This window comes from Leptonychotes weddellii, chromosome 4 (genome assembly GCF_054177405.1).
Source record: "Leptonychotes weddellii isolate Sample4059 chromosome 4, ASM5417740v2, whole genome shotgun sequence".
Classification (NCBI taxonomy): domain Eukaryota; kingdom Metazoa; phylum Chordata; class Mammalia; order Carnivora; family Phocidae; genus Leptonychotes; species Leptonychotes weddellii.
In genome coordinates, this window is record NC_138372.1 from 36,995,623 (window position 1) to 37,013,701 (window position 18,079).

Here is an 18,079-nt window from a genome sequence, read left to right on the forward strand (position 1 = left end):
GACAATTTGGTCAGCATGTTCAGAATCAATTCCCATGGCCTTCCCCCAAATTCTGTTAACCAGCCCATGCCCTCACCCTTCCTCTTCCAAAAAACCATGTGTCTATCAACATACTATCCTTGTTGCCAAAACTGTTAAAGCAGTGAAAGAGCTGATCTTTTTTATCCTACTTGTAAACTAACAAGTTAGCCTGCCAGTTTCATGGAGGAAGACATAGAATTCTGGGTTAGAGACAATGAACTTTATGACTCATGACAATATTCATAGTCAGAATATCAGCATTTTCTTGGGCGCCTGGGTGGCTCAGTCGTTAAGCGTCTGCCTTCGGCTCAGGTCATGATCCTGGAGTCCCTGGATCGAGTCCCGCATCGGGCTCCCTGCTCAGCAGGGAGTCTGCTTCTCCCTCTGACCCTCCCCCCTCTCATGTGCTCTCTCTCATTCTCTCTCTCTCAAATAAATAAATAAAATCTTTAAAAAAAAAAAAAAGAATATCAGCATTTTCTTATGTAGTTCCCCAGGCCCACTGCCCACAGTGCAACACATAGTAGGCCAAGTGATAACTACACATGCAATGGACTGCATTAGAAGAGGAACCCAGAGCCTACAGAACCAAATCTCTCAAAATTCAAAGGATACGCATGCATACCCTTTGCTCCAAAGGGAGACACTACCTCTATCTTCCAAGGCAGCTCACTATACAAATATCCTTGAAAAGAGAGAAAACAAAAGCAGTGTCTCTGATCACAAGACATACAGAAACCATGGAGAACTGTATCAATGGATCCCAACAGGGTCACTGTAGAATTTAGCTGTTAAGAGACTAGCACAGTACCTGACACATACAAAGTAATCAAAAGCTAGATGCTAATTTTATTATTCCTCCCCCATTAAACCTAAAATAAGAATGCTCAATTGTGTATCCACCTAATAAAATTATATTTTAAAAAACAAGTTCAAGCACTACTTTTCCCTTGTGAGAAAGAAGGTGGGTAGCCAAGAGGGCACAAGAGACAAAGCTTTCCTCTCACTAACATTATACTATTACAGCTCAATCATTAGAGTCCAGGGAACCAAGGTAAAATGGAGAAGGGAAAAAAAAAAAAAAAAAAAAAAAAACAGGTGCCTGGAACCTAACTCTAAAGCCATTAAGATGCACATAACCTGCAAACATTTCTGCTTTTCTTACCACAACTTGACATCTCATCCTTTCTACCTCAATTATTCCTCTATAACCACAATAAGTATAAAGACAGGTACAATTATTCTGTTAATGTTGCCAAACTGCTTTTTTTTTTTAAGATTTTATTTATTCATTTGAGAAAGAGAGAGTGGGGGAAGGGGACCCTGGGATCATGACCTGAGCCAAAGGCAGACACTTAACTGACTGACCCACCCAGGCACCCTGCCAAACACTTCTTAAAATATCTCAAACTCACCTTAAAGCCAATGACTAATGATTTAACATGGTAAACAATTTTGATTTGAAATTTAAATTTCTGCCTTAAAAAAGTTGAAAGTGAAGAGTGACTGACACAGAGCAAATTTCCCGAAGTTATTGACCTCGAGCCCTATATTTTGCCACATTACCTTACTGAGCCCTCTATAAAAGCTAAACAAGAAGGGAGGTGTTTTGTACTTCTCTATAAATCGGTCACTTTAAAGTTATAATCCTCAGTTCAATAAAACAGCCCAATTTTTATTCTCTCAATGGCAGATTTTATTATTCAAAATCATATGTCAACAAATGGTAGATGCTTAAAAATACAGCTGACCCTTGAAAACTACACATTTTTATTTGCGTGGGTCCACTTATACCTGGATTTTTTTTTTCAGTACAGTACTGTCCCTGTATTTTCTCTTCTTTATGATTTTATTAATAACATTTTCTCTAGCTTGCTTTATTGTAAAAATACGATATATAAAACATACAACATATAAAATATGTGTTAATTGATTGTTTATATTATTAGTAAGGCTTCCAGTCAACAATAAGCCATTACTGGTTAAATTTGGGGGCAGTCAAAATTATGTGTGGATTTTCAAATGTGCGGCCCAGATTGGTGCCCCTAACCCCCTGCATTGTTCAAGGGTCAACTATACATGCAAACTTACAATTCTACTCTATTTGTACCATAAGAGCTAATATTCATAATATTCCTTCAAAAAATATTCATGAGAACCTCTTATAGATATTGTAGGAAAAGATGGTTAAGACCAGGCAGTTATTCACTCAAAGAGCTGACATTAGGGAAAAGAAATATGTAAAGTGATTACTGACAATCTGGCATATGACTCAAAAGAAGAGGGGCACCTGGGTGGTATAGTTTGTTAAGTGTCTGACTCTAGGTTTTGGCTCAGGTCATTATCTCAGGGTCCTGGGATCAAGCCCTGCATCAGGCTCTGTCCTTAGCCCAGAGTCTGCTTGAGAGTCTCTCTCCCTCTCCCTCTGCCCCTCAGGCTCATGTGCTCTCTCGCTCTAAAAATAAATAAATAAACAAATATTTTTTAAAAATTTTTAAAAAGACTCAAGAGAAACATACCAAAGATACATAAGACAAAATTATTAACCCTAAAACTGGGCACATGATACTGATGTTATCAGCAAAAGGCAGCTGATAGGTTTTGAAAGGTAAATAGTTTTTCTAAAGGGCCACAAAAAATAAGGGTATAAAGGCACAGAGCCTGGGGGCCTGGCTGGCTCAGATGGTGGAGCATGTGACTCTTGATCTCGGGGTCATGAGTTCAAGCCCCACACTTGGCATAGGGCATATAATAAAATACTCAATTTTCTTAAGTCATAAAAATGAAACAGTACTTAAGACAACAAAATCAAAAAAAATCACAGGAATGGATATAACTTCTAAAGTCATCTAGATCAGTTGTTCCCAAGTGTAGATCTTGGATCAGCAGCAGCATAACCTAGGAATCTGATAGAAATGCAAATTTTCAGGCCCCACCTAGAATCTACTCATTCAGAAACCTGGGGTGGGGCCCAGCAACCTATAGTTTAGCAAAGCTTTCCAGGTTATTCTTATACAAATTTAAGTTTGAGAACTAGTAATTTAGATCAGGGTTTTTCAGCACTCTGGACATTTTAGAGTGGATAATTCTTCATTGTGAAGGGATGTCTTGTGCAGAATGTTTAGCAACATTCCTGGCATCTTCCCACTAAATACCAGCAGCACCCCCCAGTTATAACAGCCAAAAATCTCTCTAGACATTGCCTTATGTCCCCTGGGGAACAGAAATCACCCACGGTTGAATACCATTAATATAGATCAAGGATCAGCAAGCTATCCTGTAAGGGGCAGAGTAAATATTTTAGGCTTTGCAATATGTAAACAAATATGCATGACTGTCTTCTAATAAGACTTTACTGATGAAAACAGGTGGTAGGTTAGCCCTCAGGATGTAGTTTGCTGATCCCTAATCCAGATGAATTACCTAAATTATAACTGAATGTCCTCAAACACCCCTGCTGCCAAGTGACTGTCCAAGCTCTATGTGAATACCTGATCTAGTCCACTCCTGTTTTCAGGTACATGTAACTCTACACAAATCTCCATTTCATAGACTGAATAACTCAAAGCCAGAAAGGATAAAGGACTAGCTCAGAGAACCAGAACCAAAACAAAACAAAGCAAAAAACTAGAGCTCTAGTCTGCCTAAGTGCAATGTTTTAACAACTGCCTCCTATAGAGGTGTATAACCATATAATATTACTCGTGAAGCATTCAAACGTTCTAGCACTTTGCAGTTACTAAAACTTTGAAAGAGAAGTATTTGTTGTGGGGGGAGGGGCGTTGAAATAACTTTATCTTAAGGCCCAGACAGTACTTTAAGCCTGTGCACTATGAAGTCTCTGTCTCAACTACTCACTTCTGTCACTGCAGCAAGAAAGCAGTCACAAACAATAGGTAAAAGAATAGCTATCACTGTATTCCAATAAATCTTTATGTATAAAAACAGGAAGCCAGCTTATAGGCTATAGTTTCCTGACCCCTCATCTACAGAGTCCATAAACGCAGTCTGGCAAACACAGGCATCAACCCAACTATGCTCAACAAATCTAAAGACTCTGCATTCCATGGCTTCTGACCACCTGTAAACTTAGAAGCATGGCACTAGACTGGAATGAATGCTAGTCCAGGAACAATCAAAGTGCCAGGCCCTCCCTCCCTCCCTTCTGGCATGTCTGCTATATGCCAGGTATTGTTAATTCATTTTATACGTAAATTTTATCATTTGGAAAAATTTCTGAATGGTGGGTCTTGTTTTCCTCTAGAAATCGAAGCCATCTGACACATTAAGCTAGAAAATAAACACTCTTCCATGTACCTGGATAAAATCTTTGTTTCAAATCAACCCATGAACTTGGACAAGTCACTTCCTTCTTCTGGCCTCAATTTCCACAAAAGGAAAAATGAGAAACTGGAAATAGATGTCTCTTGCAGAGAACAAATATATACCTTAAAATTATCAAAAATGAAAATAACTAAAACTTATCGAACTCTTTCTATGCCAGACACCTGTTCTAATCACTTTACATGCATTAAGTCATTTTTCATGTGAGGAAACTGAGGCAGAGTTGTGAAATGAGTACTCAAAGATGACAAGATGTCCAAGTGGCAGTACTTGATTTAAATCCAAGCAATCTGACCTCAGAGTCCATGCTCTTAACCACTAACTACTAAACTTTATTCTACATGCCAAACCTATTATCCCAATGACTAACAATCCAAACACAAACACAAAATGCCTGTCCCTCTAATGAATAAAGAGGATAGTGGAAAAAGGAAAGAAAGGACAGTAACAAGACTATTTTCAGCCATAGTACTCAATCTCTTGCCTAAGGTAACGTTCCAGGAAATAAATATGATGTTCCATGGATACTTAGTTTGGCCCCTAAACCACAACATCACAAAGAATACCTATCCATGCGGATCAATACCATTTCTACTTGCACAGTCTGTCAAACCAAAAAAGAAAGAAGATTCACAGCTTCATTTAGAAGGAAGAAATGTTACGAAGGGGCAGAAATGAATTTCAAGTGACTTACTGGTAGTCTCATGGAAGAGTCCATGCTTCCAAGAGAAGCTGATAGGCAAGAGAAAACTTAAAAGTCCCATAATGATAGTCCAATATATGAAAATGCATACAGCAATTTAGGCAGCAAAGGTATTACTAGCTTGAAAGACCAGGAGAGGAAAACAAAGGCACAACTCTGTCATCCAGGAAACATAACTGAAAGTAACATCAAAATCAAAGCCAAATTAGAGAAGAAATAGACTCACTCTGTGACCACAAGAACTAGGTTCAGAAAAAATATTTTTTTAGCAAGGCAGATAAGGTTTTGTTGCTCAAAAAAAAAATATTACTACTAGTAAAAGTTGTTCCTTTTTTTTCCTTGACTTGAGTAAAGCTATGATCTATATCTCTGTATTATACAATAACAGAGAAATATAAATAGAAAAATATGTGAGACTAACCTAAATAGCTTTAACACCATTTTTGTTTTCAAAAAAATTATATTATAAAAATGTATCTTAGAGGAAAAAGAAATTAGCACTACAGTAATTAAAAGGTTAAGGGGGAAATGGGAATACTCATTTTTGGTTCATATGGGTCCAAAATAATTAATATTACTGAAATTATTTGATAGCAACTGCAATTCCATTTGGATAGCTATTTTCACATCTGTAAGCAAACCAAATATATCTCAAAAGTTTGTGTGATCAAATGATTTTTGCTCTACACCTCAACCTTTAAAAAAAAAAAAAAGGCAAAGAATTCTACAATTACAAAAAGAACAAGATTGGAACTGTCACCTGAATGCATCTCTGTTATAAAAAGACATTAAGGAAAAAAAAAAAAAAGGTCCTGATTCATCAATGCCTGCCTGTTTTTTAAACCCAGGAAATTCCTTTACACCCCCTCCTGGCTCTGGCCAGCCAGAACTGTAGGTGTACTACTCTATTCATTCCTTTACCAGTAGCATACTATGCTAACACTATTTACATTTAAAACTGATTTTTGGGACACCTGGGTGGCTCAGTCGGTTAAGCATCTGCCTTCGGCTCAGGTCATGATCCCAGGGTCCTGGGAAATCCTTGCTCAACAGGGAGCCTGCTTCTCCCTCTGCCTGCCACTCCTGCTCCCCTTGCTTGTGCTCTTTCTGACAAATAAATAAAATATAAAAAAAAAGAACTGATTTTTGTTAGATTATTCCAAATTATAAACTCATTGCCCAGAGTTGAATTTACAAATAATTCATTAAACATGATGCTGTCATTGTCTCCATTCAAACTTTTGGTGGTGAGCCACTATGGATAACAGTATGGACGGCAGTTCCTCAAAAAAATTAAAAATAGAAATACCGTATGATCCAATAATTCAACTTCTGGATATATACCTAAAAGAATTAAAAGCAGGGATTCAAACAAATAATTGTACACCCATGTTCATAACAGCATTAATGATTCACAATATTCAAAACATGGAAGAAAATGTCCACTGACAGATGAATGGGTAAACAAAATGTGGTTCAGCAGTGACCCATTATCTGCAAGTTATGTCCCAAGGCCCCAAACAGATGCATGAAATCAAGGATAGTACTGAGCCCTATGTATGTTGTTTTTTCCTATATACCTATGATAAAATTTAATTTATAAACCCATCACAGTAAGAGATTAACTATAACTATAATAAAACAGAATAATTTTAACAATACTGTATATTGCAATAAAAGTTATATGAATGTGGTCTCTCTTTCAAAATCTCTTATTGTACTGTAGTCACCCTTCTTTGGTGATGTGAGACAATAAAATGCCTACATGTTGAGATAAAGTGAGGTGAATGACCTAGGCATTGTGACGTAGCACTAGGCTACTACTGACCTTCTTATTATACATCAGGAAGCTCATCTACCTTTGGACCACAGTTGACCAAGGGTAACTGAAATCATGGAAAGCAAAACCAAAGATAATGGGGGATTACTGTATACACATACTGTTTAATAGTGTAATAGTATTCAGGCTTTTAGGCGAGATCAGGCGCGTTCAGGGTGGTACGGCCATAGACAGTATTTAGCCTTTTAAAAAGGAAGGGAATTCTGACACATACTACAACACAGATGAACGTTGGAGACATCATGTTAAATAAAATAGGAGAGTCGCAAAAGGATAAATACTGCATGATTACCCTTATATAAGGTACCTAGAATATTCACATTCATAGACAGAAAATAGAATGGTGGTTGCCAGGGACTGGAGAACAGGGGAAAATGGGAAGTTACTGTTTAATGGTTAAAGTTACAGTTTTGCGGGCGCCTGGGTGGCTCAGTTGGTTAAGCGACTGCCTTCGGCTCAGGTCATGATCCTGGAGTCCCGGGATCGAGTCCCACACCAGGCTCCCTACTCAGCAGGGAGTCTGCTTCTCCCTCTGACCCTCCTCCCTCTCATGTGCTCTCTCTCTCAAATAAATAAATAAAATCTTTAAAAAAAAAAAGTTACAGTTTTGCAAAATAAAAAGAGTTCTGGAGATAGACGGTGGGTGGTGATGGTTTCACAACAATGTAAATGTACTTGATGCCACTGAACTGGACACTTAAAAATGGCAAATAAAGTTAAGATGGCAAATTTTATGTTATATATATTCACCACAATTTTTTAAAAATTTTAATTGAGGGGTGCCTGGGTGGCTCAGTCAGTTTAAGTGTCTGCCTTCGGCTCAGTCATGATCCTGGGGTCCTGGGATCCAGCCCCACCTCAGAATCTCTGCTCAGCAGGAGAGTCTGCTTTTCCCTGTCCCTCTGCCCCTCCCGCCCCCCCCCCCCGCTCGTGCGTGCTCACTCTCTCTCTCACTCACTCCCTTAATAAATAAAATCTTTAAAAAAATTTTTTTAATTGAAAGCTGTTCTTATTTCAGGGGGAGGAATCTTTTAGAGGACAATTTGTAATACATTTCCTTTGTAATGAGTTCACTGATCTACAAAATTCCAAACCTGTCTCATTAAGTCTGAGGTGCAATCTTCCATCCACTACTTACCAGTTATAAGAAACCAGGTAATTTATTTTTAAAATTACGATTGTTAACTACTCCTTCACTGATCAGTTTCAACAGAAGTCCTTTCTCCATTGAGTTGAAATAGTTAATATACAAAAATCTTTCCCAAAAGTTTTTCCGGGGCTCCTGGGTGGCTCAGTGAGTTGAGCATGGAACTGTATTTCAGCTCAGGTCATGATATCAGGGTGGTCAGATCAAGCCCCAGCTCCAGTCCACTCTGTGCTCCTCCCCTCCCCTCTCCCCACCTGAGCACACAAGAGCACTCCCCCAGGCTCTCTCTCAAATAAATAAATGTATCTTAAAAAAAAAAGTTTTTTCATATTTAGGCACTGTATTTAGAAGAACCTATTACCTAACAATAATCAAAATCTGAAACTTATTTTTTAAAATCTGATCATATTTAAAAATCATGTCCCTTTCTCAAAAAAGGAGCGAGAGGGGGGCAAACCATGAAGTGAACACTGAACTATAGAGAACCGGACTGATGACTGCCAGGGGGGAGGTAGGTGGGGGGAATGGGTTGAATGGGTAATGGGGATTAAGGAGTGCACTTGTGATGAGTACTGGGCATTGCACGGAAGTGCTGAATCACTATATTGTACACCTGAAACTAATATGACACTGTATGTTAACTAGAATTTTTTATAAAAACTTTAAAAAAAATCATGTGCCTTTCTACAAAGGCAGCACTGAACTCTCAAAATTATTAATTTCATAGTCATGTGTTCACTTTTGGGGAGAAACTGATTTACAGTTACAGGCGAAACCAGCATCATCCAAGTATCTACAAGACTTGAACTTCAATGTTTAAAATTACCTAGTTTCTGATAACTGGATAAATGCTAATTTTTAAAAGTTAATCCTATAAAAAAGTTTACATAATATTAAAAAATAGGAAGAATAATTGATTTTAAAAAGTAAGTCCACAAGAGCAAACTGATCTGGAATCATTTGTGAGACGAACACAAGGTTCCTAAAAACACAAAAGGCTAATGTACTTAATATGTGTATACTTTCTATTCTGTATGTGTATTATTCTGTATGTGTATTCTTTTTATTCGTAAGTATTTTATTTATGTGTACTTTTTATTCTACCAATAACGTTCTTACCTACTTGACAATATGAAATAAACTTTCACCATCTGGCAAACATTGAGAATGCCATAGCTTTTTCTCATTCTGTAAAGAACTGTTCACATCAGTGCCACTGGTTCGAAGAGAAAAACAGAATGTATTAATGTGATCAAAATAAAATCCCAAATGCTTGTCAGAAAATCTTACTTTGTCTCTGAGTACAAGAATCCTAAATTTCCTGTCCTTGGCCAATATAAAGTTCACAGTAAACATAATAACTATCACAAATAAGAAAACAAGCAGCTACAAGTTGTTAGAGTAAGTAAAAAAATTTGGTGAAATCAAAACAAAGTTATAATTACCTTAAAGCTTTTAGTGAGGTAAACTATGACCATTGTTGTCTAAAGACATTTCTATAAAGCAGTTTTATAACAGGATAAAATACTCCTAGAAATAGAGTCCTTTTTCATATGACCATATCCCACATTAGATAAAAGATTGGAGAATGAAAAAAAGAAAGAAAATAAAAGACTTAGGCAAAAAAAAAAAATCTCAGGCAAATTCTAATCCTACAAAACATCAAAATCTTGCGGTCAACTTTTATTTTCAGAACACTTCTTTCTGAGTTTGGAAGTTACAGTATAATCAAATGCAGATATATCCACATTCCCAATAAATCAGATACCCTTACTGGGTAAGATAAAGAGCAAACTCTGGAAATGACCATCACAATATTAAGTTATGAAATAAGGAAAATCAGAGAAAGAGGGAGAAGAGAAGCCAAACAAAATCTCAGTAAGAAAAACTATCACCTCTATGCTAGTGTTAGACCATGTGCAATGATGACTGTTACAGAGAAAAAAGTCTGCCTATACGTAACAGTAGCTTCTAAGTTAATGCCAAAATGAATGGGGCGCCGAGTGGCTCAGTCGGTTAAGCGTCTGCCTTCGGCTCAGGTCATGATCCTAGAGTCCTGGAATCGAGCCCCGCATCGGGCTCTCTGCTCAGTGGGAAGCCTGCTTCTCCCTCTCCACTCCCCCTGCTTGTGTTCCCTCTCTCGCTGTGTCTCTCTCTGTCAAACAAATTAATATCTTTAAAAAAAAAAATCTCACTACAATATCTTCTTCATCAAACATAAAAAGGCAAAGATGGTGTGCACAGGGTATTAGTTCTAACTACAAGTCTTTCATGAATGGTGTACAACTCTACTTTCAAAGGGCCTCCTTAAGATACTCATATATTAGTGCGACTACAGTTGGGATAAGTAAAGGAATAACCTTTGCTTATTCTTTAAATTATTCCTGGAGTTAGGATACACACCAAGCAATTCAAATCTGTAGGGGAAGGGAATCCGCAAATATGTAATTTAAATATGTAATTTTTAATTTTCACCGAGGATACTTTGATATATACAGTCTATTTGCCTCCTCCTTCCCTTCTATACACTCCAAAGATTCCAATAAGGCAGTCTCGAATGTTTATTTCTCCTTGAAAAAGACCATACCCTCACCACTACCTTCACCACCTCCTCCTCCTCCTTTCTTTTTTACTCACCCCTTAATACACCACACCCACAACACCACTCTCCACACCCACACTCCATACAGCACTCTCCCACGTACATAACCCAAAACTCCCAAAAAGCCCATACTTAAAAGCCCCGCTTAATACCCCCAAATTCTACCCATTCTCCACATAATACAGGAAACACTACACAGTCCACACACATAACCAAGTATCATAACATCCCTTCACCCTGCAAATCCGTACATACAAATTCTATACACACCCAACCCAGCATAAGAATTGCACGTTCCCGGATGGCCCACAACACACACACACACACACGCACACACACACACACGCGCACGCCACGTACCGTATAAAAGCCCAAACACACACACACGCGCGCGCGCGCGCGTACCCGCGCGCCACGTACCGTATAAAAGCCCAAACCACACACCACCGCAATGCTCTAACAAACCCTGAGAAAAGGCAACCCTTCTGGCACCGGGAACCCACGAGGTTGGAGGTGGAAGAGGTACAAGGCCATATACTTCACCTGAAAATCCGCCAGGATCATCTCCCGGTCCATGTTGGACGCCATGGCGGCCGCCGAGTTCCGCGGCTCCGGGAGCGAAGCGCGCACCTGGGAGGGAAACGGCGCCTCCTGCGGCCGTCGCCGCCGCCGCCGCCGCCGCCGGGCGCCGAGGGGCTGGCGGGCGAGCCGGCGGGCGGACCGGCGGGCCGGCGGGCGGGGCAGCGCGGGAAGCTAGGCGCTCATGCACTCAGTAACCTTCAGGCGCCCGGGCCGCCCGCCTGCGCCCCGCGGAGCCCGCGCCGCAGCCGCCCTGACAGGGAGGTTGGTCTGGATGAGGGTCCGGTCTTGCTGCTGCTGGCCAGGATGAGGGCAGGTTACGACAGCGCGCAACCGGCTCCCTTCAGCAGCGGCGAGACCGGCGGGGGCGGGGAAACCAGGCGAACGAGCAGGCGGGCGAACCCCACGGCCGCCTCCGCCTCCTCCGCTTCCTCCCTGGCCACCGCCTCCGCCCCTGGTTGGCCGGCGCCAAGGCTGTCGCACATTTTGCCTGTCATCGAGGTCGCAAAGCGCCGCTTTGCGGCTGCCACGTGACTGCCTTCCTGTCAAGCGCTGGGCGCGCGACTACCGGGTGGGGATCCGCGCGCCGCTGGCGGGGACCCCCAACTAGCAACTGCGGGAGCTAGTAGTCCCGCAACAGGTTGTTCCGGTTTGGAATTAAGCAAAGGCTTCAGGGTACAGCCTCCTCCTGGCTGAGGCGGGGATCAGCTTCTAAGCCTTACGAAGTTACATAGTCACATAAGTACGTATCAAGCCCCACAAACCAATTCAACACTCTCACAACCCGTTTTACAAACAGCATTTCATAAATGTACATTTCCTCTAACAAAGTTTCACCAAAATACAACTTCATTTACAGTCTTTTAGGTTCAACCTCGCTACCAAAACCTGCTTACACACTGTCACCCTCAATCCCGAGCCCCCTGTCTCATGCATCCTTAAACTCTCGATAACACAGAGATAACCAGGCTCCCAAGATCGACGTGGGGGAACATGGAAGGTGAGAAAAGTGAGACTATCGATCCCAAGAAAAAGATGAGCATTTTTTGTTAGTTATGACAAAAACTTTTCTATTCCTGCAGCATAGCATTTATTTTTTAGACCTAAGGCAACATCTTACAAATGGGGAAAACTTGAGTCCAGCTTTGTATATAGTCAATTTAAAATACTTCCATAAATGAAGAAATTATATTAAAATACCAATTACCAAAAGTTTCAATTTATGGTCAGAAGTTGAACGGCTTTGAGACAAGAATAGTCAAAGACTATGTAATGAAGTGTGGCAATTTGTAATTGTCATCCTCACTGGAGGAAAAGTGATGGTGGGATATGTTTAACTTTGACTTGGGAAAATATCATTGTCTGGACTGTAATAGAGCATTGACTTGCCTTGGAAAGTACATTAAACCCTGAAAGTGTGGAGTAAGATTGCTGATTTTGTGCTGTAAAGTAGGTGCTAGTGAAATCACCATATAGACCAAGGCCTAGATCTTTGTATTCCCTGAAGACAAAGAAGAGCACTCTGGTAGCACTCTGGTGTTGTAAAGATCTAGGTTCATCCTGTGTTTTCTTAAATGAAAATAGTCTGACCTACAACTCTCATGCAATAATCTGTATTTAAACCAGAATTAGCTAGATCAGGAATAGAACTCTCCGTAGTCACATGAATTGAATGTCTTTTTTAATTGCCATCCCATAGGAAGTAATTCCAAAATATAGCACAAATGTGAATCATGAGGTGAAACACAGTACCAGCAATTTAAGTGTGGTAATTCAGTTGCCCCATTCATACATGTCATTCTCAGAACAAGGCGGGTGAATAATTGTCTCTAGTTATATGGCCAGGATTAATACAGCCCTGAAAAGTTGAGGGTTTTCTCTGTGATGACGTGTGTATACTGCAGAACCCATTCAAATCCAGTGCTGGTCCCTTTCTGGAAATTAAAATAATGTGGTAATGTGCAAAGATGGGAAGCATACCCTACACATTCAGGTATATAAGTTCCAGTACTGCTTTTCCAACTAATTAGCTGGGGGAACTTGGATGGGTCACTTAGTATCTCTGACTTCATCTTCTGATATGACTGTTTCAGGTGATAAAAAACAAATATGAAAATGCATGGAAAATAAAATATTTTTACAAAACAAGCATAGAAATTTCATGGTCAGCATTACTAGGTTTCAGTTCTAATTCTGCCTCTTGACAAAAAAAATTCTGAGTCTCAATTTCTTTATCTCTAAAATGGGGCTTATAAAACTTATAGAGTAATTGTGAACATTGATACAATGCTTGTGAAAACTCTTCAGAAACCTTAAAGCTCTCCAAACATATTAGTTACTACTACTCTGTATACCAACTCCTAAATGCTTTTCTCAAGGCTACTGCTTTCATAAAACAAACAAACAAACAAGGATTGTTCTCCTTTCTAATCACTGCTTTTACTGTCTTTACAACACAATTTAATGCTGTGGGGAATTCTGTAATTTTTTTTTCTCTAACAGTTTCATCTATTCATGTTTTAATCTCTCCCCAAAGGTTGAAAGTTCCTTGAGATTATAAGCCATTTCATTCAGTATGTTTTTATATTCACCATAGTTCATATATAGCAAAGTATTGGGTATATAATAATAACCAATATTTTTGAATTTATTAACTTTTATTGGATGTCTAGTGTGTACAGGTATTTTACACACCTTATCTTATTCTGACAATGATTTTACAGAATAAAAAACTGCTCTGAGAGGTTAAGAATGTGTCCAAAGTCATGCTACAAAGTGACAGACGTAGTATTCAAGGCTAGGTCAAAACCAGTGCTCTTTCCACTGAACCTGTTGCATCCTTGCAATTCACCCTCCATGTTGCAAAGTTTGTACATTTCCTGAAGAGACTGATTCTTCCCTATGACCTAGCTATTCATGGTTGGGTACCCAGCATCCAAAATGATTGTCCACTGCAGAGAATGAAATGAAAGAAAAATAAATATTGAATTAAAAAATAGTTCATTTTTCATTTCCCCAGAATTTTCTTAGAAACAATTTCATTTCACTGTCACAAATTGAGAATAAAAATGTATAGAGATTCTCTGTACATAAGCATAAGCAAAGGAAAATAATTTTAATTCATTCTCATAATTTACTATATTATGGAGCAGCCTAATTCAAATATAGATCTTTCTCTAGAATCTCCATGTTCTTTGATCTTACCATTACTGTTTGAAAAAGAACTTCTATTTCATCTCTCTTTCAAATATATGTGATAAAGTTATTTTGCTGAATTTTCATTTGACATGATTTTATTTTTTTAAAAGATTTTATTTACTTATTTGACACAGAGAGACACAGCAAGAGAGGGAACACAAGCAGGGGGAGCGGGAGAGGGAGAAGCAGGCCTCCCGCCGAGCAGGGAGCCCGATGCGGGGCTCAATCCCAGGACCCTGGGATCATGACCTGAGCCGAAGGCAGTCGCTTAACGACTGAGCCACCCAGGTGCCCCTCATTTGACATGATTTTAGATTTATATTTATTTGCTTTTTATCTAGCTTCTTCTAATGTTACCATCTTACATAACCATGGTACAGCTATCAAACCTAAGACATTAACATTGGCATAATACTATTAATCAATTTCTAGAGACTCTATTTGCATTTTTAAAATTTGAGACGGGGTGGGGGGTGGCAGAGGGAGAAGAGAATCTCAAGCAGACTCCATGCTGAGCATGGAGCCTGATGCGGGGCACGATTCCAGGACCCTGAGATCATGACCTGAGCCAAAACCAAGAGTCGGATGCTTAATGGACTACACCACCCAGGTGCCCTGACTCTATTTGCATTTTTACATCAATGTCTTTTTTCTGTTTCAGGGTCCAATCCAGAATACCACGGTATATATAGTTGTCATGTTTCCTTAGCCTCTTCCAATCTGTGACAGTTTTTTGATCTTGACTTTTGAAGAGTAGTGGTCAGGAACGTTATAGACCATCCCTCAATTTGAGTTTGTCTAAGTTTTGTCAGAATTATACTGTTTATGGATTTGGGAGGAAGAATACCACAGAAGTGATGTGCCATCATCACATATTACCAGGGCACATGATATCAACATAACTTATGGTGGTGTTAACCTTAATCCTTTGGTTAAGTTAATTAAGCTTTTTAACACTACTCACTTCTAATATAATTCATGAGAAGATTAATGCTACTACAGAATTAGATCCACACTTGAGTAATCAAAAATATATTTCATCTAATGATTTAATTTCTTTAGGAGTCTAGTGTCTGATCCTGGACTCTTAACTAATGGGAAAGGCATAAGATTTGGGGCCCCAAGATCTGAGTCCAAATCCTATATCCACTACTTACTGGCTTTAAGTCATAATCTCTGCAAGCCTCAATTCCTTCAGCTAAAAAGTGGAGATAATTACCATATTTAACTTGGAGTTGTGAAGATTAAATAATGTGTGCATATCATCAGATGTTATAATTATGAAACAATATACAAATGTTAATTGTTGCTATTATATTTAAGCTTTTGAGTTGCTTACTGGGCATTTATTTACTTACTATACAAAATGACTTTCATAAGTGGTGGGAGTACCCATATAAAAAACCTACTGAAATTCAGAAATAAAATGTCTAAGTCACAATTATGAAATGGTAAAAAGGTCCCTGAGGTCTGTTTTCCACCTCTGTTGGATCTATAAATACAACAAAAAGGAAGACTTTGATACTCAGTAAAGAAATTATAGATACCACATACACATTTCCATAAGTTAATCACTGAGAAACTGCATAATTGAGTCAATGAGGAAAAGCACAAAATAATCTGATAAATTATATTTCTATAAGCACTTAAAAATGAGTATGAACTGCTGGGGGAAAAAAAGATTTCTATAACTGTTAGTATTTAATATAAAGCCTCTTTTCTGGTGTTTGAAAGACATGTCATTATTATGCTAAAAGAGAAACCACTACTTTCAATATAATAGATGCCTAACTGTGGATCTTTCTCATATATCATATTAGAATGTAAACTTATTAAAGGCAGAGATACTCACCTTTGAATATACTTCAGTGAACTAATACTTAATAAATATTAGATTTTCATTGGAGTACTTTATAGTGGTTACTTATGCTCTCTGAACTAAGACTGGAATCTCTATGCTGCCAGTTGTGGTTTATACAGTAAGCAGACTAAGCACATGCTTTAGAGCACCAGCAAAGCCAGAATAAAAAACCAAAAAGCCTTCCTTAAAGAATTTAAATTTAATATTTCAGCAAAAGCACTGAAGTAGTCATCATGGGGAAAATCACAATTTTTTTGGACTTCTTTACTCTTATTTTTTGGCTTTGTTTTTATTTACATATGAGGTGGGGTGATGGGCCATCAAAATCTTTTCAGTTAGTTTAGGACCTCCAAAAATCTTAATCTAGCTCTGCATGCATCTTAAATTACCATAATTTTATTTACTCAGTTATTCAGCCAAAATATTTCACGAAAATTATAACACATATGTATTTATACATAATGAGCATAATTTAAGATTCTTCCTAATTACAATACCTTCTCTTAGCAAGAAATCATAATATATGCCAGAAAGCAACTCTTCATAAATTTGAAATGTCTAAATACATGTAAGAAATGAGAGGAGTTAATCTCTGGTGTTGTAGTTAATACTTGATGCACAATTCAAGTTTAGTTACCTAAGGAAAGAACTCTAGTTATTTTTTTCCTCAGCGCTTCTGTTAAAGAAAATACTGCCAGATTCTTCCCAGTTTCAACTCTCCCTCTACCTACTAGCCAATCTGTTGCTAGATGATTATCGATGTTTCTGGTGTGTTTTGTTGCTAATACTCCCATTATACTTCAAGGGGCTGGGTACAGATGTTACTGGGGGAATATGTTTAGTAGAGGCCGGCTCTATAGACCACTTGTCATTTTTTGCTTGGTTTCATTTTGACCACTGGGTGCATCATGTAACCGTGCTGGCTATTTTTAAGAGCAAAAAATATATAAACCAGTAGTTAATTGATCTTACGTAGCTAAAAGAGGAGGTTAAAAGTACAGACACCTGGTGTCTCGGATGACTGAAATAAATGACTGGGGAACAGACTATTTGCTCCTTTACAGTTGGACACCCTTCCCTCCCCCCAAAAAACAAGCCCCCATATAAGTAGAAAAAGAGAGAACTTTGGCAATAAAGAAATGGCCTTGTTAGAAAAGCTTCCCAAGACTTATTGTAAATTTAGCCTTAAAGTTGATTGCTTTTCTCCCTTTTCCCGAAGAAATGGAATATTTTTTTCTCGTCCCTGAAACATTAAGAGTTCAGAGTTCGTCATGATTTCTTCCCTATACTGTCTTTAGTTTTCGTAAAAATCAGTCTATTAAAGACGTTTGCTTTTTCTAAGCACTGTTCTCGCTGTCAGTCCGGGTCTCTTCCTCCAGCCCCACGGCCACCTCTACCCACCACGACCCCGGGCGTTGATCTGGCAGGTGCGAGGCCGAGGGCCGGGAGTGAGAAAAGGCTGTGGAGTTTACACGGTGCGCGCCCCAGAAGAGGCGGCGGCAGCGGTAGGCCTGGCCGCCCGAACTTCGAGAGCCTAGTGGGGGAGCGCGGAGGCGAGCCGGCCTGCCCCGCCAGGGCCGGGGAAAACTTGGTTCGCGCCAGCTCGCTCTCCGCCTTCCAGCAGCCACCGCCGCCGAGCCTCTAAGGCCCTGCGGCTCTCCGCAGCCGTCTTAATTAACAAGCCTCTTCCCCCTCACCCGCCCCCGCCGGGCTCCAAGAGTCCGAGGTTTCGTGTCGCAGACTCCATCCCGCCAGCCAGCCTGAGAAGGCCATACCCGGCTTCG

General features: G+C 39.4%; 1 protein-coding gene across 2 annotated transcripts in view; it reads right to left on the bottom strand.

Moving 5' to 3' along the window:
• FAF1 (Fas associated factor 1) overlaps positions 1–11,655 on the bottom strand; it is a 466,200-nt gene extending 454,545 nt beyond the window's left edge. Inside the window, exon 1 of one of the 2 annotated variants that reach the window (XM_081816911.1) lies at positions 11,201–11,655. In XM_081816911.1, coding sequence (XP_081673037.1) covers positions 11,201–11,245 — 45 coding nt within the window. In that variant the 5' untranslated portion in view covers positions 11,246–11,655. The remainder of the gene's footprint in view (positions 1–11,200) is intronic. The other variant, XM_081816912.1, reaches the window with a different exon arrangement.
• Positions 11,656–18,079: the final 6,424 nt, after the last annotated feature.